A 25,000-nucleotide genomic window follows, 5' to 3' on the forward strand; every position below is an offset into this window, starting at 1 on the left:
CTTGGAGGAATTTGAACAACAGCTTTACGTTCTGAGTTCAAATTTCGCCGATGTCAACTTCGTCTTTCAAACTTGCGAGGTCGATAAAATAAGTGAAAAATCGACAAACCACCCTGTCCCACTTCCATCAGAAAATTTCAGGCCTAGTGCCTATTGTACAAAGAATTATTATTTTGTTTATGAGAAAAACGTAAGCATTGAGACGTAAGCACATTAAAAGATGTTCATTGCTTGACGCTCCGTGTTGACGGATTTTTAATCAGAGCAATCTCCACAGCCGATGGCTTTGTTCGTTCTATTTTTTTATCAGCATGGATTCGTATGATTGGGTGTAAGAAGAAGTATCCTAAAGATGAGCCAACAATGATGCTGATGAAAATCCAGGTATTATAAGACATAGAACATAACATTAGAAACAATCCGGTTCCTGTCTGTAGCATATGTAGACAACTTTGCCATAAACGGGTTTTCATATTCTGTAGGAACACTTTTGCTGAAGGTTTGCTGTGGAATAGAAAATAAAAATAATTCAAAATTATCGCTTGTAATAACTACAATTCATCTTTCTATCTGAAACCAACCAAACATCTATCTATCTATCTATCTATCTATCTATCTATCTATCTATCTATCTATCTATCTATCTATCTATCTATCTATCTATCTATCTATCTATCTATCTCTTCCTTCTTTACTGACTCTCTCCCTCTTTTCTTCCTTTCTCTCTCTCTCTCTCTCTCTTTTCTCTCTCTCTTTCTTTCTTTCTCTATCTCTTTCTTTCTCTCTCGCTTTCTCTCTTTCTTTCTCACTCTCTCTCTCTTTTTCTTTCTTTCTCTCTTTCTCTTTCTTTCACTCTCTCTCTTTCTTTCCCTCTTTCCCTCTCTCTCTTTCTTTCCCTCTTTCCCTCTCTTTCTTTCCTTCTCTCCTTCCTTCCTTCCTTCCTTCCTTCCTTCCTTCCTTATAGCGACACCTCTGCAAGGCACAACAAGTAAACTGAAAAGAAGAATACAAAAAAAGCACAAAAGAAACAGTTAATGATCACCAGGACTAGAAAAATTATCCATTTGTAATCTTTTTGATTTTCGCGCAACAAATAAACATCCCATATAGCAATTTTTCCTTTATATCAATGCATCGGGAAGACTCCAGTACAAGTTCGATTACACGAGGAAAATATATTTAAGAAATATAGACCAAAATTAAATACTTTATAACAAACTAGAATTTAAAAAAAAACTGCTTAAGTGGGTGCTCCAGTATGGCCGCAGTCAAATGACAAACAATTCCGATTAAATGAAATAATTATATCTATTAAGAAATATAAACTAAATCTAAATACTTTATAACAAACTAGAATTTAAAAAGAAATTTATGGCTGTGCTCCAGCATGACCGCAGTCAAATGACTGAAACAAGAAAAAAATTCTACTCAGCTAATTAAGTAGAAATAACAAAAATTATGAAGGTAAAACAAAAGTTGAGTTAACGGGATTCCCCTGCGATTCGAAACCCTAACTTCAAACTATTGTGCAATTATTCTTTTTCAACACTATTTGCTGATGTTACCCTAGTGCTGTCTTAAAGCACAATGAGCAATTGCATAGGGCTCTCACAGGTCTCGGGGCCTAATTCAGATTTATGTATGTTGTGACCTGCCACCAGTAAGTGAAAACTATAGGGTCCAGAACACTGATTTGCCAGGGCGCCTATAAAAGTAGAGGTGGGTAAAGAACCTCCTTCGGTCACAAGTGAACATGGGATTGCATCTAGAGAATTCCCCTCCGAGACACAAGTCAAGACCAGCAATTTACGGAAGACCAGCAGTCACCCATGTATACCACTCTTCCCTCTCCACGCCACCGATGTTTTCCAAGGGGAAGGCAAAGGCCGATACAGCTTGGCATCGGTGACATCACAACTCATTTCTACTGATGAGTGAACTGGAACAACGTGAATTAAAGCGTCTTGCTCAATAACACTATACAGCTCGATCCGCGAATCAAATTAGCTACTTCACGATTGTAATCCCAACGAGCCATTTGCTCGTATTGATCAGCTAGATTTTGCTTTTAGGTTAAAACCGGATTCTCAGCAATAAAAGCAAACAAAACATATGACAGTATTCGGCTGACCCTGACAGCAAAACAAATGACGTCATAAATGAATTAACCAACCGGAACGCTAGACAACCATCAGATTTAAACAAGCAAACACGACGTCTGATAAATAAATGATTTTCACAGATATTCAACTTAACAGAGCACTGGACTGCTATTACAAGACAATTGCACTGCACTGAACCTTGATAAAAAGTATTTGCTATCATAGATTCAAATCCACTAAAGTTTTGTGAAGCCTATTGGAGAAACAACATCTGAATTGATAGACTTAATGCGTCACTCTGTTTAACACACAACTAGCTAGTCTTCGGGTATCTTTAGTGGAGTCCAACTTGTTATGAGCATTCAGATCAATTACTTGGTCTGAAAATAAACTTCCTTCATCAGCCTTGTTGCTTTTAACTTGTTTTAATCCAGGGATTTACAGCCTGAAAGAGTTTAGTCGAACAAATGGACTTCAGTACTAGCTTTCTTTTAAAGTCTGATATATATCCTATTGTCTCTTTTGCCGAACCGCTAAGTTATAGGGAAGTAAACAAACTAACAGTGGTTGTCGAGCAGCAGTAGAGGGAGGCAAACACACGCGCCCGCACACACACACACATACACACACACACCATGGTTACAAGTTCAGCACGGTACCATGGCCAAGTGTCTACTAGATGGCCTCGGACCGATCAAAGCCTTGTGAGCGGATTTAGTTGACGGATACTGGAAGAAGCCCGTCGTATTTTATTTATTTTATCTAGTTTCAGCTCCCGAGCTGTGGCCATGCTGGGGCACCGTCATTTATATATATATATATTCTTTTTGTAATATGTTTCTATGATATATATTTATGTGTGTGTGTGTGATTTTGTGTCTGTATTCCCATCATCTATGTCGGTGTGTTTACGTCCTCGTTATTTTAGCGGTTCGGCAAAAGGGAACCGCTGGAATTAGTACCGGGCTTCAAAGAAAAAAAATAGATATAAATAAAAAGGTATTGGGACTGCAGTAGAAGACATTTGCTCAAGGTAGCTCACAGTGGGACAGAACCCGGAACCATGTGGCTGCAAAGCGAGTTTCTTAACCACACAACCACGTCTGCACTTACTCTTTCCACCAAAGCCGCAAAGCCTGAAAATTTTAGAGAGGGGACCGGTCGATTGCATCGATTTCAGTATTTCACTAGTACATAATTTATAGATCCCGAAATGATGCAAAGCAAAGTCGACCTCGGTGGAATTTGAACTCAGAACGTGAATTCGGACGAAATACCTATTTCTTTATTGCCCACAAGGGGCTACACACAGAGGGGACAAACAAGGACAGACAAACGGATTAAGTCAATTATATCGACCCCAGTGCGTAACTGGTACTTATTTAATCGACCCCGAAAGGATGAAAGGCAAAGTCGACCTTGGCGGAATTTGAACTCAGAACGTAGCGACATACGAAATACCTATTTCTTTACTACCCAGAAGGGGCCAAACACAGAGAGGACAAACAAGGACAGACAAACAGATTAAGTCGATTATATCGGCCCTAGTGCGTAACTGGTACTTATTTAATCGACCCCGAAAGGATGAAAGGCAAAGTCGACCTCGGCGGAATTTGAACGTAGCGGCAGACGAAATACCGCTGAGCATTTCGCCCGGCGTGCTAACGTTTCTGCCAGCTCGCCGCCCTCTGCGCTTAAATAAATGAATAAAATAAAATTTTCCTTACCCTTTTCTTTGTCCACGTTGTTTTTTCGATAAGTAACGCACGTACTTCAATCCTTCCGAAAGCAATGCAGCTAAAGTTGTCGTTATTAACGCCAGTATTAAACCTGTTGGAATAAATTATTCGTTTCAACTTTTGGTACAAGGCCAGCAATTCCATGGAAGTGAGTGAGACGATTACATTGAACCCAATGCCCAGCTGGTTTTTATTTTATCGACCCCGAAAGGATGAAAAGCAAAGTGGACCGCGACGGAATTTGAATTCAGAACATAAAGCGAGAGATCAAATATCGAGAAGCAGTATGTCTGGCACGCTAACGATTCAGCTAGCTCGCCACCTAATTATCGCTCACCATATATTATAATAATATCGTTTCTATTAAAGGTACAAATCTTGACATTTTGGGGGAGGGTGTTAGTCGCTTACATCGACTCCACTGCTCTATTTGTTTCTATTGTATTGATTTCGAAAAGATGAAAAGAAAAGTCGACTTGTGCGGAATTTGAACCCAGAAAGTGAAGAGCCGGGAGAGTCACAGCTAAGCATTTTGTCCGACATCGTAACGATCGCTCAAAATACTAATAATCCTTTCTACTATAGGCACAAGGCCAAAATATGAGGAAGGGGCAGTCGATTACATCGACTCCGAAAGGATGAAGGGCAAAGTTATTCTCGGCGGAATTTGAACTTGGAACGTAAAGTGAGACGAAATGTCGCTAAGCCTTTTGCCCAGTATGCTAACGATTCTTATTTCTTTATTGCCCACAAGGGGTTAAACATAGAGGAGACAAACAAGGACAGACAAAGGTATTAAGTCGATTACATCGACCCCAGTGCGTAACTGGTACTTAATTTATCAACCCTGAAAGGATGAAAGGCAAAGTCGACCTTGGCAGAATTTGAACTCAGAACGTAACGGCAGACGAAATACTGCTAAGCATTTCGCCCGGGATGCTAACGGTTCTGCCAGCTCGCCGCCTTAATAATAATGGTTTCGAATATTGGCACAAGGCCAGCAAGTTCGGGGGAGGGGCAAGTCGATTACATTGACCATAGTGTTCAACTGGCACTTATTTTATGAACATTGAAAGGATGAAAAGCTAAGTCGACCTCGGCGGAAATTGATCTCAGAGAGTAAAGGCAGACCAAATACCACTAAACATTTTCCCGACGCGGTAATGATTCTGCCAACATGCCACTGAACAAAAAAAAAAAGAAAAAAAAAGAAAAAAGAGGAAAGGTGTAATGATTTTCAAGCTTACCCAAAATTGTATCAATGTGCCACCCATAGAACAGAAAATTTCCGGATGTGGAAAGTGAGAACGTAACCTAAAAATGAAGGCAGAAAAAAAAAATAAATAAAAAACAAAACTAAAAACAAAAAAAAAAACATTTTATTCTGTAAACCAAACGGCAATGTATTGCATGTCAGTTCACCCACGTATGAATATAATACTGGCATTTATTGTAATAAGCTTCAATACGACGTCACATAAAAATGTATTTTCACCGAAACCCGACTCGGAGGGGTTTCTGGGAAGTTCTAAAATAGGATGACGTTATTTTAAAAGCAATATTTGAAAAGACAGGCTTGGTTTTCATTATTATATTAAAAGACAGCGTATTTTCAGAAGATAGATGTGAAATTATTTTGACGGCAAAATACATTGTGAAATATTCACTGTTATCACTCCTAACCCTGTACAGTCTATACAGGTATATATATTTGTGTGTGTGTATATATATATATGTTTATATATATATATATGTTTATATATATATATATATATATATATCATCACAATCAAGGAACGGCCATAATAGGCCATTCACCCACTAGAAATAACAGCCAAAAGCTTCAACCGCAAAATAACATCAATTCCGTAAACCAGGAGAAAATTAAAAAAACATTTACCCTGTAATTTCTTATACGATGCACCGTTTCATCTACTGTTTAATGGTAAACTAACCTGATTAAATTAAATCAAGCCAATCTTCCATAGGCCCTTAGAATCATCAGTAAGAAATAGCCAAGTCGGAACAGATATTTTCACGAGGCATTTCCGTCTCTGCCTCGGCAATATCTGACCTAAAATTTTCAAATCATCGCACTCGCGCCAAATTCATCGGCAGCAAATAAATATAAGCCGCCGATTCCATTACGGAATTAACCAGAAAAAATATATATACATATAGTTAATCCAAACAAGAAAACACAAAAAAACACAACAACGCGAGGACGTGGAACAAATATAGTATTATTGGACGCTCAGGAAAGAAGGGAAGACGGAGGGTTTAACGTTTCGAGCGGAGCTCTTCGTCGGAAACATAGGAGAAGGAAAGATCCAGAGAAGGGAAGACAGAGGAAAAAAATCGCCAACGGTACACACGGGGTCACATTTTGAAAGACCGGAAGTCGAAAGGGTGAAGAAGGTTGTTTTCAAAGACAGAAGAGTTCTCAAAGACAGTGTGGGAGGGGGAATGTATGTGGATGTGTGTGTGCGCGGAGGTCTGCGTGTGTGTGTATGTGTGCAATGATGACACGTGTGTGTGTGTGTGTGTGTGTGAGTGTGTGTGTATGTGTGTATGGTTCTGGCTGCAAACAACAGGCTAGTGGCTGGCCAGTTTGTAAGAATAAGGAGTGGTGTTTTTGTGTGTCCCAGCCACAAGTCAGAACAAAGAAGTATGTGTGTGTGTGTGCGTGTATGTATATGTATCGTGTGTGTGTTTTGTTAGTAGTGTGTGTATGCGTAGGGTTTGGGTGTGTGGCGAGTTACTGTGCTTAACTTAGTGTATGTGTGCGTGTGTGTGTATATATATGTATGTATAATTGTGTGCCGTGTGTATGGGATGTATGTGTGGGTTCATTTGTGTGTATGTGTGTATGTATGTGCGTGTAGTTGTGTGTGCGTGTATGTGTGCGTTTGTATGTGTGTGTGTGTAAGCGTATATGGATGTATATGCGTGTATCCGTGGGGTTGTGAGTTTTGGGTGTGTGCATTGGTGTGCGTGTGTGCGTGCGTATGTGCGTGTGTGTGTGTGAGTGTGTGTGTATTAGCTGAATTTTCCTTCGAACAATGGTCCTATTTTATATTGTATTGTAGCTGTTAACTTTGCGAATTTATAGAAAACTTTGGGATTTGTTTTTATGCTTTCCGCAGCCCTTCTCTGTCTGTTTCAATTACTTGCTTTCAATTACTAGGAGCGTTCGTGTTAAAACAGACTTCTCTCTAGCCGTCAGTTGTCTATTCAGCTGCTTTGAGATCTTTGACCTATGTCTCATGAGGATTTTTCTGTCCCTGGGAATATATTTAGTGCATATAGCTTGCACTGCTGACATAAAGTGGCTGAGTTTCAGATAAATGTCTCGCATACACATAATGTTGGACCAGTTTTGTTTGTGGATCTCTTTGCAGATCGATTCCCATCTCACCTTATGGAAATTCAGGTTGGATAAGGCTCAAGTCCTCCTGATAGGGTAGATGCCAACAGTTTGCACAGAACCATACATAGTTCAACAATGCTGTGGTATGAGAGTGACGTTGAGGTCACCTTCACATTATGGATGAGGTTCACATTATTTGTGAAGCATAGGTCCAATATGTTGTTCCCCCTCGTTGGCCTGAGTATCACTTGCTCCATGAACAGCTTATTAGTAAGTTCAAATAATGACTCTACATACTTTTGCTCATGCAGTGACATCCCAGAGAGGATGTGGCCTTCTGGTCATTTGACATGTGGGAAGTTGAAATCACCCAGGAAGAGTATGTTGATGTTCTGATCTAGGTTTGTTAATACCTCTTCGATGTGTTTGAAGCTATCCTCAAATTTTCCATCATATTTTGTGGTATTCGGCAGACGATATATCGTGCATATAGCTATATCAGTTTGCTTTATATATATTATTAAGGTGTCACAAACTGAGTTTGAATCTGACAATAATACAAGAGGTGTGACGTCTTCACGGATGTACATAGCAACTCCACCGTGCCTTCTTTCTCTTCTGTATGAACGAAATACAGCAAACCCTGGCATGTGCACTTCCGCATCTGTTACATCAGGGGCTAGATGCGTTTCAGTGGATGCCGTGCATATTGCTTGATTGCATGTAGCAAGCTCTTTTAGAGAGAGAATTTTACCTCTGTTGCTGAGTTGTAGCAAATCCCCCAATATCATTTGTGTCAACCTTCCATCCCAGAAACACCAATATATTTGACCACATCCACAAAAACCTCTCCATTTCATATGCAGGTGGAAAAATGAGAAAAACCTTAGAAAAATAACAAATCATTGAGAGCAAAAGGCAGCCCGAAACAATAAAACTCATTCTCACTAGAGCAAAAACACAAAAAGAAATCCCCAACACAACTGTCAAAAAAATGCGAGAGAACAATGTGTGGCACTTGCCGTTACATAGCTGAAGGACCAGAATTTAGATTCAAAGACGGCCAAACCTTCAAAGTTAAATCCAGTTTCACCTGCAACACAGAAAACCTGATCTACGTAATCATATGCACTGGTTGCCGACATAATTACAGAGGTGAGACGAGCGGATCGTTACGCGACAGAAAGGCAACTAATCGCCAACAGATCCGAGACAAAAACACGAAGGAAATTCCTTTAAGCAGTTACATTGCAACCTGTGCAGGAATGGACTTATCCAATTTCAAAATCTTACCCTTCTACAGGTGCTCAGATCTTTTCAACCAACAACAAAGACTAAAAGAAAAGCAATTTATTAACAAATATAAATCACAATTGAATATAGAACCAACCAATACCAATCAATAAATAAGAACGGATACTTATAGAAATTTAAGCATATTATTGATTTGGAAAATACTTTCCCATCAATTTTATCTTTTCTCCAAATATACACCTGTAGTTATGTCCTGTTATTATTTTTATTGTATTTATATTTGTGTAACATTGTCCATTTTTTCCGTCCTTGTTTTTATATACATTCGCAGCTTTCTTCTAAGGAATCTAATGCTCTTAGCTTAGTTTTTCCTTGGGGCTGGCCAGATTAGAGCAATCTCAAGAATAATCAGCCGAAATTGCGAGGATAATCTGGTGCTTGACTGAAGAAAGAAAACTTCCAGTGACCCGTCCTTGTTTTCTTTGTATCGTCTACCTGGATGTTTTGTTGTCACTTTTTGTATCACCTAGCTGTCCGGATGTTTTGCGTTCTTGTCCCATTTGGTATTTTCATATATATATATATAGCGACGCACGTACACTTTGGTCTCATATATATATGTCTGCACACGCACACACGCACACACACACACACACACACAGAGCTGAAGACACTCAAAAGAAAACATCGCACGCACAGAAAGGTAGGAAAACCATAATTCCTTGATAGAATTCTTAACAAGACATCACAACATACACACCTATTAACATAATTGTTTGCTCTGGTTGTACACATCTTTTATTATTCCTATTATGTAATTTAATATGGCCGTTTTCGAATCAGTGAAATGAATTTGGGGAAATTGTGGTTATTCTTCTCAAATATTACTGAGTACAAAAAAGTTACATGATTGACTAATAATAATAATAATAATAATAATAATAATAATAATAATAATAATAATAATAATAATAATAATAATGATAATAATAAAAAAAGATTTTCTCAATTAAGAAGCTTGCTTCCAAATTTCACGGTTCCAGGTTTAGTCCCAATGCGCGGCACCTTGGGCAAGTGTTTTCAACTATGGTCCAGGCCAACCAAAGCCTTGTAAGCAGATTTGGTTGACGGAAACTGAAAGAAGCCCGTCGTATATATATATATATATATTATATATATATTATATATATATATATATATATATATATATATTATATATATATATATTTAAATTTATAATAAGGACAATATCGATATTTAAATATCGATATTATCAAGTGGCCAAAGGTGATACTTTTTTACAACTAAAAATAAGGGTGTCTGAGAGACACCACCATGCCGAAATAGCAGTCAAAACCCTGACTCTAAATACCACGTTAAATGTTCATATCGTACCATAAGATAAGACAGAGGGACAAAAGGGACTAGCAAAAAATATTGAATAATTCAAGATCCAGGATTTCTAGCTTCGCTTTAAATAAGCTTTGCCGTCATCGGTTGAATATATCAAAGTACATAAATACAGATATATATATATATGCAGAACAAACGTTATACTTACATATACGAACGTCCATACATATATATGCACGTATATACAAGGCCAGTTAAATTGCCCGCCAAACACCTCATAAGCACGATATGGTCAAAATAAACATCGCAGTGAATATAGTGACGAATTATATAAATTTATAAATAAGGATAACATCGATATTTAAATATCGATAATATATATATATATATGTATATGTATATATATATATATATATGTGTGTGTGTGTGTGTGCGTGTGTGTCTTTGTTTGTCCCCTCAACACCGCTTGACAACCAATGTTGGTGCGCTTGATCCCCGTAACTTGGCGGTTCGGCAAAAGAGAATCAATAGAATAAGTACCAGGCTTTAAAAAAGAAGTACTAGGGTCGATTCATTCATTCGACTAATAATTCAAGCCGGTGCCCCAGCATGGCCGTAGTCTAATGACTGAAACAAGTAAAAAAATAAATTAAAAACTTCTATGTCCAGCCATATAAAAAAAAGCGCGAAAAAAATTTGGATCCCACGTCCTTCCACAGTTTTCCCAGGTCTCACCGGTGGGGCATATTGGCCTCACGTGAGGAATCACTGCTCTAACCTATTCACAGTTGCTTTGGAAACATTAATTATGTGAGAAGCGAGACTTAATTACTTTTAACTCTTACGTCCTTATGACCTTGTACACTTGTCATATAATTCAAGTTATTGGCTTTAACTTGAGCTCGACAATCAACAACCAATTACTGAATTAATTTTCGACCGACAAAAATTTGTTGTATATGTTTACTACTGCGAAGACAAGCTTGTATTGTAACATATTTGGAGTGGTGCATCTAATGTTGTTAATCAGTATAGGATTAATTCTCCATAGACGTATCAACAACAAGCAGGAAGAGCTAATCACAATCGAGGGGGCACCTGTGGAGGACGTTAGTGAGTTTGTCTATCTTAGCAGCAAGATCAGCAAATCAGGTGGATCAGACGAGGACATCACGGAAGCCTTCGCTATTCTTCGGCCGGTATGGAAGTCCACTGCCATCTTAACTCGAACTAAACTCTGCTTATTTAGTGCAAACGTAAAATATGTTCTCTTGTATGGCTCTGAAACATGGAGAGCCACCTGCAGCAACTACAAGAAGATTCAGACCTTCATCAACAAATGTCTCCAGCAGATCCTCCATCTGAAGTGGTTCGACAGAGCTCGTCCAAAATGTTCTGCTTCGATGTCTGCTTCGGGCGTCCTTGCTTCCTTCCACGCTGCAATTTTTTTGTTCCAGCACACGATCTCAGATCAGGTCACTTGCTATGCAAGTACACCTCCGCAACTTTAATAAGGGGATAAGGAATTTGTCGAAAAGATGAATAACAAGGAAAGAGCAGTATGGCTGTCATTCATAGTAGTCATAAAATTTTTTCTTGGAAACAGAAAAGTAAATGATTATGAAATTCTTGAAAATAATATGCTGTCGGCTTTCCATGACCTTGGGTGTAACATGAGCGTTAAACTCTATTTCCTCCACAGTCACCTCCAAAGCTTGGAGATTTAAGTGATAAACAAGGAGAACGCTTTCACCATGATTTCAAGACCATGGAAGAACGTTCTAAGAGCCGATGGGACAAAAACATGATGGCAGACTGATGCTGGAGCATTAAACGAGATTTCCCAGAGAATGTCTAAAACACAGAAGTTGTAGGAGCAAATTCTTGCCTGAATAAGATCTATTTGTGTTTTATCCTAATCAATTCCTCAATCATGTACGTCTATCATTTCTATATAATGTATTTATTCAACTGAAAAGCAGGTGACGAAAAAAATTGGCACATTATAACATTACTCGGCAACGGAAAGAGAAATATTTTTATAGCCTAATTCTTATTGTGGTGTACTAACTCGTATATATGAATAAAGTTAGTCTCAATGCATAGATATTTCCACCAGTTTGAGGACAGAATAACTAGAAAATTATCAGATGTATTACATTTTATCTCGGGAAATATTCGAAATTTGGGAGATATAAAATAACCCTTAATTTCAAATTCTCTAGAACTTACAGAGAAAAAAAAAACTAACTTCATATTTGAATTCAGTATACTCAAATTAGGTAACACCAATAGTTGGAAACAATACTACAAAACTATTGTTAGCGAGTGTTATTAATAAACAGATTTGCTTATGTTATAGATTAAAATTTTCAAATGTAATTCATTATGTGAAATTGTGTAAATCTTTTAAACCATCAAACCATATATCAAAATATATGCATTCTTTTGGTACTCTTTTACTCTTTTACTCTTTTACTTGTTTCAGTCATTTAACTGCGGCCATGCTGGAGCACCGCCTTTAATCGAGCAACTCGACCCCGGGACTTATTCTTTTGTAAGCCCAGTACTTATTCTATCGGTCTCTTTTGCCGAACCGCTAAGTAACGGGGACATAAACACACCAGCATCGGTTGTCAAGCAATGCTAGGGGGACAAACACAGACACACAAACACACACGCATATATATATATATATATATATATATATATATATATATATATATATTATACGACAGTTTTCTTTTCAGTTTCCGTCTACCAAATCCACTCACAAGGCTTTGATCGGCCCGAGGCTATAGTAGAAGACACTTGCCCAAGGTGCCACGCAGTGGGACTGAACTCGGAACCATGTGGTTGGTAAACAAGCTACTTACCACACAGCCACTCCTGAGTAATTTTCGGTAAACATTAAAAAATTAAAGGAACGGCAATTTTGACACGCTCAATGTCAAATTGTCTTAGTCACAAACAATAGTTAAAGTATTAAAGCTTGACTATAAACATGTAGTGTATATGTGCATTTACCTAGAATATCAATCATAAAAGTTAGAAATACTTTTCACACGCATTTCGCTCATTGTCAAACTGTCCTAGTTACAAACAATAGTTAAATCGTTAAAGCTTCACTTTCAGTAGTTTCTTTTATAGTTGTTAAATATATATTCCCCAGTTTTTAGTTATAGTCTATATTTGTATTTAACTGGAAAATCAATCATAACAAATGTATTTCTTAGAAACCGGGAGTTCTCTAATTGAAGTAGGAACACCCACACAACGTTCAGGAAATTCAGAAGCTTTTAAATTTCTAATTTTTACTAAATATATAAATGACTTTATAATTGAAAAGTCATGTGAAGCGAAACGGGCGTCAATACAAAAAAATTGCTTAGGATTAAACTAGAATAGATTACGAAAGTGAGAGACATTAAAAAAGTGTTAAATGACATGAAAATGTATAATTGACAGGATGCATATTTATAAAATATCTTTCTAGACTTTCGTTTTGAATAAGGAACAATATTATTTTGCAGGTGTAGTTGATTGACACGCATCAGAAATGTATTTTACTTATTTTCATCGTGTCAGACGGGAGGAAATGCAAAAACTCACACGCTATACATGTACATATGTTTAGACATATTTGTTCACCGCAACACAATCTGACCTGTCAAATCTAAAACATAAAACTATAGCTTTAAAGCACTCCATAAGTAATTATTCACACGACTATTATTGTAATATAAATAAATAATATATATAAATAAATAATATTTATATATATAATATATAAATAATATATATATTCTTTTATTTTTTTCTATTCTTTTATTTGTTCCAGTCATTTAACTGTCGCCATGCTGGTCGGTCGAGCCAATCGACCCCAGGACTTCGCCTTTTAGTCGACTGTCGCCTTTTTAGTCGAGTCAATCGACCCCATTCTTTGTAAGCCTAGTATTTATTCTATCCTTTTCTTTTGCCGAACCGCTAAGTTACGGGATCGTAAAAAACACACCAGCATCGGTTGTCAAGCGATGTTGGGGGACAAATACAGACACACAAACATACACACACATACACTATATATATACGACAGGCTTCTATCAGTTTCTGTCTACCAAATCCACTCACAAGGCTTTGGTCGGCCCGAAGCTACAGTAGAAAATACTTGGCAGTGGGACTGAACCTGGAACCATGTGGTTGGTAAGCAAGCTTCTTACAAACAGCCACTCATAAATACACACACACATACAAACATATATATACACATATATACATATATATTTATGCATATATATATATATATATATATATATGTATGTATATATATATATATATATATATATATTATATATATATATATAATATATATATATATATATATATATATATATTGTTATATTTCGGAATGGTCATATTGCCAGTTTAGCCAATATTTAAACGTACTATCTATATATATATATATATATATATATATATATATATATATCTATATATATATTTATAATAGGATTAGCTCGTATACGAGTAGGTGCTGGAAATGTAAATCCGAAATTACAACTAACCCGCTCTATAAATTCAGTGACAACGCAACCTTCACACAACGCCAAAATAAAGAACTATATTTCATAAAAAAATTTAGACCAAGTTTAAACACCCTGGGCCAGGAATACTAAAACAAAAGATAAGTCCTCCGAAAAGGAGAACCAAATTTCATCACGGCCGCTACTACAAACAGACACTCACTCTGACGGAAATATGCCTTAGTAAAAAAGGAAAAAAATTCTTTCGTGCAAATCTGACCCTGATACATACGATACAGCTAAGGGTCAGACCCGATTCTGATTGGTCAACAAGTTGATGACGTCTAGCTCTGCTAGAATGGACAGGATACAAACAGGGGACAGTCATTAGTCAGAATATTGATGACGTCCTTTTCTGCTTGAATAGTCACCTAACAAGTACAGACAGGGGGCAGATCTAATGTAGCTATAAGTCGTGATTGGGCAGAATCTGGATGACGTCCCGCTATGCTTGACTAACGAAGCGACTGGTCAAGACAGGAAACAAACAAGAGGGAGTTATAATGCAGCGATTGGTCAAAATAATGATGACGTCCCGTTCCACTTGGTTAAAGCCACCTAACGAACGATTGGTCAAAACATTGATGACGTCACGCTACGCTAGATTGACCACCTAACAGGCATTATAAAACCGAGCATTTCACAAAAACTCACTAAACCACCCAGCGAACTTCCACCATGGGTCATCACAATTGCTTAAGGTAAAAATGAATTCCTCGCTCTTTCGGAAACATCAATCTTCTGTATTGACCGCTTTCCACCACTTTGATCTGTTTTTTGTATTGAATATGTATCGCCACCGTGGGCCACTGCATCGAACACTTTGAACATATACTTCAAACTATATATCAACTATACATGAACTCTAAGATGTCTGACTCCGTTGTGTATTATAAATGAATTTCTTGTGTTTGACGGCATGAGCTGTCTCTTTTTATATATAACTTTTTTTGATAAGGTTCATTTCAGGAACTGAAACATGTTATAATGTATATATAAAAATTAAAAATTGTATAATACAGCAGCATTTTCGAACTTCATTTTTTACAAATATATATATATATATATATATATATATATATATATATATATATAAATTCATGGTGAGTACTTGATAATTGTAACCACCTGTATATACCGTTTGGTGGTGTAGGTGGTGGAGTAAATTAATCAAAATAAAAACATGATGCCAAGGATTCAGCGGTACATATGTTTCGGGCCTTTATTAGACGGATTTATATTCTTATATCCTTTATATTTCTGATAATTTTTTATATTTTTTTATAACTTTATATCTTTATATTCATTTATATTTTTTTATATCTCTTTATATCTTTATACTCTATATTTTTATATTTTTCTATACTTATATTCTTATTTTTCACATTTTTATATTTTTTATCCTTCGTCCTGAATTCTCGCCCCTCCACTTTTATCCCTATTTACTCTTATTACCAGGTTCCTTCACGCCTGTCTGTATTTATATATGTATATATTTATTTATTCATTTATTTATATTACCTCAACATCCAAACTTCCTCATTCTACATTGAGAGAAGGACGAGATGGACGCTTCATTTTTATGCTGTTGCCGCATTATGTCGTACGCGAATGAGAGGATTTGCATCCCCAACGTAGAATTTTTTATGTAATACATGTCCTTGGGGTAGTAATTGTGCGCGGCTGAAGAAGGCCATAGACACACATTATGCATTGTTATAAATCCGTCTAATAAAGGCCCGAAACATATGTACCGCTGAATCCTTGGCATCATGTTTTTATTTGATTAATTTATATATATATATATATATATATATATATATATATATATATATATATATATATATATATATAAATGTACACACACAGATAAATAAATAAATGGAGTTAAAGGCATGTGTTATTCAAATTCTACATCCGACATATTCTTCGAAGACAACATTGGTAATATAAAATGGTGTAAAACAATGCAATCTTCTCATCAGGGAACGAAAGAAACATATTATTAAGACATGATGGAGGGAACGCTATCAATTTAAAAAAAACCGTTAGTAGATATAACGTCAAAGGTTGTTTATAGAAAGAGAAAGAGGAGAAAGAAAGAAATTAGCAGAAAACTAATAGTGGAGATATATGGAGCAATAGGTAAATTAGATTAAAGCTTAAAGGAATGGAAGTAGATATATTTAGTGGAAGTGCAATGTAAGAAGACAGTAAAAGGTCAAATTTTATAGAATGGTAGAAATCACTTATTGGAACTAAAGGTAAGTTTCTGCCAATGTTCGCAACGATAAACGCGTTCTATAAACGTGTTTACAAGGGGATTCTTTGATAATAGGATATAAAACATTTCACTATTACAAAGGGAGCAAAAAGATTAGTTTTTGTTCGGTTTCTTGTATGTTTTCACTGTCCTGTTTTTCAGGTATAGGAGCATTCTAATGAGACGACTAGCGAAAATCTCAAACCATCTAAATGGACTACTAAAGGATAGCAAAGGATCCTACCTCGAATAAACATTACTCGAAATCGAAAATGAACTCAAACCCAGCCATGAAAAGGAGAGGACATAGAAAGAAGCAATGGCTGTTAAAAATATAAAAACAAATCCTAAAGCCTTCTATAGTACGGTACAAGATAGGGCCACTGCTCGAGAAAAATGGCTCGCTGACAGCAGACCCCAAGATGATATATGTACATACACTTACGTGACGGGTTTCCATGCCATTTAGGTGTACCAAATTCACTCACATGGAATTATGGCCCGTAGCTATTGCAGAAGGCACTTCTCCGAGGTACAGCATAATGGGACCGAACCCGAAATCACGTGATTGAAAATCGAGCTTCTTAACCACACAGCCATATCTGCATTTATGTGACCACTGATGACTTTTCTCGAATGACGTGAAGATCTGTTTCAATCACACGATCTAAAGCTCACATTACAACGGATCATTATGATAAAATAAAAAGTAAGGTTTAACTAAGGAGGTCCTCGAAAATTTGTATGAAATAAATATGGAGTGGCAAAGCAACACCCAGGTGTGGGAAAAAACCCAACAAAAAACGAACATTTTCTTATTTATCTGAAATAATCCCGTGATGCATAAATTTTATTGCTTATTATAAGAGCGTGGAAATCTTTAAAATTATATCAGCATGAATTAATTCGCTACGTTTGAATGCATCTATCTATCTATCTATCTATCTATCTATCTATCTATCTATCTATCTATCTATCTATCTATCTATCTATCTATCTATCTATCTATCTAACTATCTATCTATCTATCTATCTATCTATCTATCTAATATACATATTTTACTTCTCATTTTTTTATTCGCATGCATAAAATCTTTCAACAATGGTATACTTGTACATAAATCTGTGTTTATGTCTGTCAACATACGTTGAATGGATATTACCTCTCGCATTCATTTCTTCGTGACTGAATTATGGTGGCTGACATTGAGGGTGAAATATATGTGTACATCTTAATGATTACCTAAGCCTATCACCGATTTTGTAAGTTGCAGGGCTCAGGATTCGAAAATTCAACGCGTAGAGAGCCGGAACAAATACAATACGGTAAGGCATTCAATATGACGTCCTAAGGACCATATTAATTCGACAGTCTGTCTATCCCTCTATATATGTATGATGTAAATACAATGAACAATAAAACATAAGACATGAAGGACAGGGTTTAATAAATACAGTATCAGATTGAGCTTTAATAAAAATAGAAACTATCGTAACGTTTCGGACGTAACTCCTTCATCAGAAGAAAGAGACAAACAGAAATGAGAAAGAAGAGTCAGTGAGAGGTAGAGTGTTAAACGGATGAAGAGTTAGAAACGAGGTGGTAATGCTGTTCTGTGGTGAGAAGTTAAGGGAGAATAAAGTAGGTATGTGTATGCAAGACCGGAAATTGAACGCGTGACTTTACGATCATGAGCCCAACAACCTAACCTACAATACCATGCCCCTTCATGAACAGAAACCTAAACGTACAAACCTAGATAAATACACAAAATACATACATGCGTACGTATGTGAAGACGCGTGAGATCGTGGTTACAGTTCCCCGACAGGGTGATGCCTTTTGTTCTCACGCAAAATACTTAATTTTATGTTACGTTGTGACCATTTCGACACTTGACATGTGGTACACCGTGCTCCTGCACGGCCATTATCAATTTGACGGAGAGAGTGAATTAATGTAGAGCACGAACAGTTGAACACTAACAAATTATCTCTGCAGGCCGTTTTGTAAGAAATAGCAAAACCCTCATTTTTCGTCTATGAGAGAAGAGTCCATGATATATGTTGTGGCGAAAGTCATTGACACCCCTGGCGGATTGGAGAATGAATTAGATGAACTCTTATAAAGAGTAGAGGTCGTTAGTAGTCGAGAGAGAACGTTTTGGTAGTCTCGTGAAGTACGTCGTGAGAACGCACTGATTAAACCTCCGCAGCATAATTTATCGATACCATCCTGTGGCAGGATATAAAAGTATGTTTTCTCATCCCAAATAGAGACGTGTACCAACACCTTAATGTGGCTCGCTTGAAAGACTGTGAAGATCTCTTCACATCAAACTTTTGGGTGTCTTGTTAATTCCCAAATAAAAACTATATATCCACTATGCGGTGTTGAAAGCTCATTCTCATTGTTCAATGAACTTTTAGTCAAACGAATCAACACTACACCAGTACTTGTATTTTTTAAAAAATTTAAGCGTGGTAAACACACTAACATCAGCTAAGCGGTGATGGGGGACAAACACAGACACAAAGAACAAACTCACACACGTGCATATATTAAAGCAGGAAATTGAAAAACAATTTTGGGTATTATTTATTCACCATTACACGTGTTTCATTTGCTAATAGGAGTTACAAAACTGCACTTATTGGAGAAACGTAAGATATCTCCTATTAGAAATTCTTCAGACAGAACAATTCTTGAACTCATAGGAATGCCTCAGACAATTATAACGTCTACATACAATTTTGGAGTACTGGAATATACAGATGTGCTTCATGAGGACACAGCTTTTATTATACCTACCTACCATGTATATATATATATATATATATATATATATATATATATATGTGTGTGTGTGTGTGTGTGTGTGTGTGGTGTGTGTGTGTGTGTGTGTGTGTGTGTATGTGACAGGCTTCTTTCAGTTTCCGCCTACCAAATCCGCTTACAAGGCTTTGGTCGGCCCGGGGCTATAGTAGGAGACCCAGTGGTATCTTGTAGCTGGGAAACGAACACACACACACATACACACGTATTTTTTTTGTGAACGGAGTAAAATTATAAATATCCAAAGTAATATTGACAGTAAGCGAATGTAGAGTTCAGAGTTGGCTTTCAGGGGATGAATATGGAAGCAGGCAACTCCTCGTCGCCCAACCAGCTACTTATATCTCATGGTACTGCTCGATCAGGTCTGCTCTGACGCTACACTTTATGGACAAGAACAACAACACCTCACCAACTGCTGCTATATCTGGCGCTGCGTCTTCAGTAGGTTGCCAAGACTGAACACATAGACACGGAGCTATAAGTAAACAGCCACGTGTCTATGGGTTCTAATTTTTCGAATCAACCGCGCAAATGCGGAACTCAACCGGCACTAAATATATATATATATATCTTACAGATATAGGGCAAAGAATTATTAATTTAATAATTAATAAATTTTCCCAAGTAGTTTCGGTATGAAAAAAGAACCATTATCGGTAGAAACTTTTACAGAAAGTTTTTCTTATATATAATTATAAATATAATTGGGTTATATATAATTATAAATATAATTAAGTTGCTTCATCACATACCGAAAATTTAGAAAAAGCAGCCAAAGACAGCTAATTCCTTTTCACTACAGATATGACTCCACAAATAACAATATTTGTAACTCACATGGGCAAAAAGAATAAAAAATATATAACGTTTTTAACGTAAAATAAAATTATTAGATTCTCCAGGTGTTGTATCGGATCTTTTCGGTTTGAACGGCAGTTTTTCTAGCGGTGTCATATGAAATTGACCCATAATTATGACCCTAGTATCGATCTATTACATTTCAATCTGTTTTAGGGTTAGGGGTGGGGTGAAGGGTATCTTTTTTCTTCACAAATGTAAATAAACCCTATCTGTTTCTTAAACGAGGGCCATATTCATACGGCACAGAATGTTTTTTTTACCTCAATAGACGTCACTGATTGGTTGAAATTGCAGAAATTGAAGAAAAAAACAACAACAAATATCTTACAAGCTATAGAATTTTCTCAATAAAGCCAAGAGAAAAAGATGTTTTATAAGCACATTCTACCAGTATACGAAGTTTAAAAGTGTTAGTTAAGTGGAAATTATTTTAAAAAACTGTCGTTCAAACCGAAAAGATCCGTTGTATCAATATGAATAGCTTACAATAAAATTCCATCGGAGATAGATTATCAAAATTTGATAAGGAGGTAAGGTTTGGAAAAAAAGCGGTTGCGCGGGGTGCGAAATCTTACAAATTAATAAGCCGGTGAAGGGTGTGATCTGAAAAATTAATAAGCCAGCGGAGAGGGGGGATCTGAAAAATTAAAAGCGGGGGACGGATGATTATTGAATACCCCAGAGTACATACATACCTACATGTGTGAGTGTGTATGTGTATAAAACAAAACCGATCTCAGTTTAGAAACATGAATATTCCATAGCGACCTTCTTTACCCTAGTGCTACCAATTTTAATCAACATACAAAGCTAGAGCCAAACTTGAGCACACTGACCCCTGCCTAGTGAGTGGAGTCGGTAGGCCGAAACAGTACAGAAGTCTGTGTACATGTGTATGTGTGGAGAGAGAGAGAGAGAGAGAGAGAGAGAGAGAGAGAGAGAGAGAGAGAGAGAGAGAGAGAGAGAGGGAGGGGGTGTTTAGTGGAACAGACGAGATAAATGAACTCAGTGCATGAATTTATATATTTATTTCTAATTATTTCTAATCGACAGCGAGCTACAAAAGTGACTCAAATGCCGGGAGCTTCGTGTATGGTACTTAATGAGTGCTAGGGAACCCCCCCCTCACTCTTTGAATAATTTTCTAGCGATTAAAAATATTGTCTGTCTGCCTGTCTGTCTATCTCTCTCTCTCTCTCTCTCTCTCTCTCACACACACACACACACACACATACACATATATATATATATAAGGCGTGGTTGTGTGTTAAGAAGCTTACTTCCCAGTCACATGGTTCCGGGTTCTGTTCCACTGCGTGGCACCTTGGGCAAATGTCTTCTACTATAGTCTCGGGCCGACCAAAGCCTTGTGAGTGGATTTGGTGGACGGAAGCTGGAAGAAGCCCGTCGTATATTTATGTATGTGTATATATTTGTGTGTGTGCGTGTGCTTATCCCTCCCGCCATCGCTTGACAACCGGTGCTGGTGTATTTATGTCCACGCAACTTAGTGGTTCTGCGAAAGAGAACGATAGAATAAGTACTAGGCTTACAAGGAATAAGCCTGTGGGTAGATTTCTCCGACTAGCACCTTTTAAGGTGGTGCTCCAGCATGGCCACAGTTAAATGACTGAAACAAGTAAAAGAATAAAAAAAATATACGTATTTATATGTAACTGTATGTATGTATGTATGTATGTATATATGTATGTATGTATGTACGTACGTATGTATGTATGTATGTATGTATGTATGTATGTATGTATGTATGTATGTATGTATGTATGTATGTATGCATGCATGTATGTATGTATGTATGAGTGTGTTTGTGCATCTTTGTGCTTGGAAACCGGCACTCGTTTGTTTACGTCGATGTAATTTGGCGGCTCGGCGTAATACAGACCAATAGAATAAGCACTAGACTTTAAATATAAACTGGGATCAGTTTGTCCGATTAAAATATCATCAAGGCACTGTCCAGGATGACCGCAGCCCTATGACCTCACCAAGTAAATGAATAAAAGCATGCTCTTTGAATTGGGTGGGTGGCACTTAGGAGTCGCCTGGATACTCTCATGCTGTGTGTTACATATAACAGACGACAGTCGCAAAGCAATGCAATGCACAGGTTTAGCGGGAAAACAATATGTACACAGTTGTTCATTCGGCTAAGTAAAATGAACGAAAACTTACATTTATTTTAATGTTTTCATCAAAGAGCACATAAACCTTTTAAAGAGACTTCGTGAGTGGTGGGAGGAGCCATCCACTGTTTAGAAAACTGGTCCTGAAATGCTTTTGTAATAGAGTGGACATTAGCTAAAAACGAAGCGGAAATAGAGGTGTAATATAAAGCCTGTAATAACACGCGATACAGAGATAAGAGAAAGAAAGAAATGACGGACGTGAAATACTGATAAATCAACAAAGTTGAGGAGTACAGAGACAAAAGGAAATATGTATATATTACATACATAAATACATATACACATACAAATATAAATAACAATATAAATACACGTGTGTGTATGTGTGTATGTAGAGTTGTCTTAAAATCCATGAGTCAAAATAAACACGGTCATTCATATATTAGGTAATATACGTAGTTGGTATATTAGTATAAAAGAAATCATCATCATCATCCTTTCTACTATAGGCACAAGGCCTGAAATTTGTGGGGAGCGGGTAAGTTGATCACATCGATCTCAGTATTTCATTGGTGCAAAATTTATTGACCCCGAAAGGATGAAAAGCAAAGTCGACCTCGGCGGAATTTGAACTTAGAACGTAGCAGCAGACGAAATACCTATTTCTTTATTACCCACAAGGGGCTAAACACAGAGGGGACAAACAAGGACAGACAAACGGATTAAGTCGATTACATCGACCCCAGTCCGTAACTGGTCCTTATTTAATCGACCCCGAAGGGATGAAAGGCAAAGTCGACCTCGGCGGAATTTGAACTCAGAACGTAACGGCAGACGAAATATGGCTACGCATTTCGCCCGGCGTGTTAACGTTTCTGCCAGCTCGCCGCCTTTATAGATTAATAACAATGAAACACTGGCGTCGATGAACTCGACATATTCCCACCCCCAAAATGGTTGCCCCTGTGGCAAAATTTGAAACCATTATTATTATTATTATTATTATTATTATTATTATTATAAAGGCGATAAGCTGGCAGAATCGCTAGCACCCCGGGTTTAGCGGCAATTCGTCCGTCTTCACGTTCTGAGTTCAAATTCCGTCGAGGTCAACTTTACCTTTCATCCTTTCGGGGTCGATAAAATAAGTACCAGTGAAACACTGGGGTCGATGTAATCGATTCTTCCCTATCTCTCCCAAACTGCCCTTGTGGCAAAAATTTGAAACCGTTATTATTATTATTATTATTATTATTGTCATTATTATGAAGGTGGTGAGCTGGCAGAATCGTTAGCACGCCGGGCAAAATGCTTAGCGGTATTTCGTCTGTCTTCGTGTTCTGAGATCAAATGCCGCCGTGGTCGACTTTACCTTTCATCCCTTCGGGTCCGTAAATTAAGTAACAGTTGCGTACTAGGGTCATATAATCAACACATCCCTCCAAAATGGCTGTCCTTGTGGCAAAATTTGAAGTCAGCTCGCCGCCTTTATACTACTCTACTAATTATCATTATTTCAAATTGTTGCCACAAGGCTTTGGAGAGGTGGGGACGAGTCGATTACATCGGCCCCAGTGTTCAACAAATACTTAATTTATCGACCCCTAAAGAATGAAAGGCAAAGCCGATCTCGGTGGAATTTGAACTCAGAACGTAGCGACGGGTGAAATACCTATTTCTTTACTACCCACAAGGGGCTAAACATAGAGGGGGCAAACAAGGGCAGAGAAACAGATTAAGTCGATTATATCGACCCCAGTGCGTAACTGGTACTTATTTAATCGACCCCGAAAGGATGAAAGGCAAAGTCGACCTCGGCGGAATTTGAACTCAGAACGTAACGGCAGACGAAATACCGCTAAACATTTCGCCCGGCGTGCTAACGTTTGTGCTAGCTCACCGCCTTACTACTACTACTACTACTACTACCACTACCACCACCACCACCACCACCACCACCACTACTACTACTACTACTACTACTACTACTACTACTACTGCTGGTTATAATAATCATCTCACGACTGCCAATTACCAGATGGTTTCATGAAAGATGGTGAATCAAATTCAGCAGTTATCAGAAATGGTTGAATGGAAAAGTTGGCTTCAGTAGGAATTGAACTCCAAACGCAAAGGACCGGAACTAGCCCTGCAATGCATTTTGTCCGACGTTCTACCGATTCCGTCAAAGATGGAGAAATAGTAGTTTCTAAATTAGGTACAAGCCGGAAATTTTGATGGGGGTGGCACATCAAATTACCCCGAGCCCACTATTTGAATATACTTTTACTTTATCGACCCAGTGGGATGAAAGGCAAAAATTAATCGCGGCAGGGTTTGAACTTAAAACTTTAAGAACTATAACAAATACAACATATTTTGTCCGACACTCTGGTGATTCTACCAATTATGGTTTCAAATTTTAGCGCAGGGGTTGTAATTTTGGGGGTAGCGAGTTAGTCGATTGCATCGAACACAAATATTCGACT

General features: G+C 37.3%; 1 protein-coding gene across 1 annotated transcript in view; it reads right to left on the reverse strand.

Moving 5' to 3' along the window:
- Positions 1–25,000, reverse strand: part of LOC118764620 (probable low affinity copper uptake protein 2) — a 28,904-nt gene that overhangs the window by 411 nt on the left and 3,493 nt on the right. The window contains exons 2-4 of the mRNA XM_036505553.1: positions 5,089–5,155; positions 3,830–3,932; positions 1–504 (exon numbers count right to left, since the gene is read on the reverse strand). The exon at positions 1–504 is cut by the window's left edge and continues 411 nt beyond it. Coding sequence (XP_036361446.1) covers positions 225–504; positions 3,830–3,932; positions 5,089–5,155 — 450 coding nt within the window. The 3' untranslated portion in view covers positions 1–224. The remainder of the gene's footprint in view (positions 505–3,829; positions 3,933–5,088; positions 5,156–25,000) is intronic.

Source organism: Octopus sinensis, linkage group LG8 (assembly GCF_006345805.1).
Source record: "Octopus sinensis linkage group LG8, ASM634580v1, whole genome shotgun sequence".
Taxonomy (NCBI): domain Eukaryota; kingdom Metazoa; phylum Mollusca; class Cephalopoda; order Octopoda; family Octopodidae; genus Octopus; species Octopus sinensis.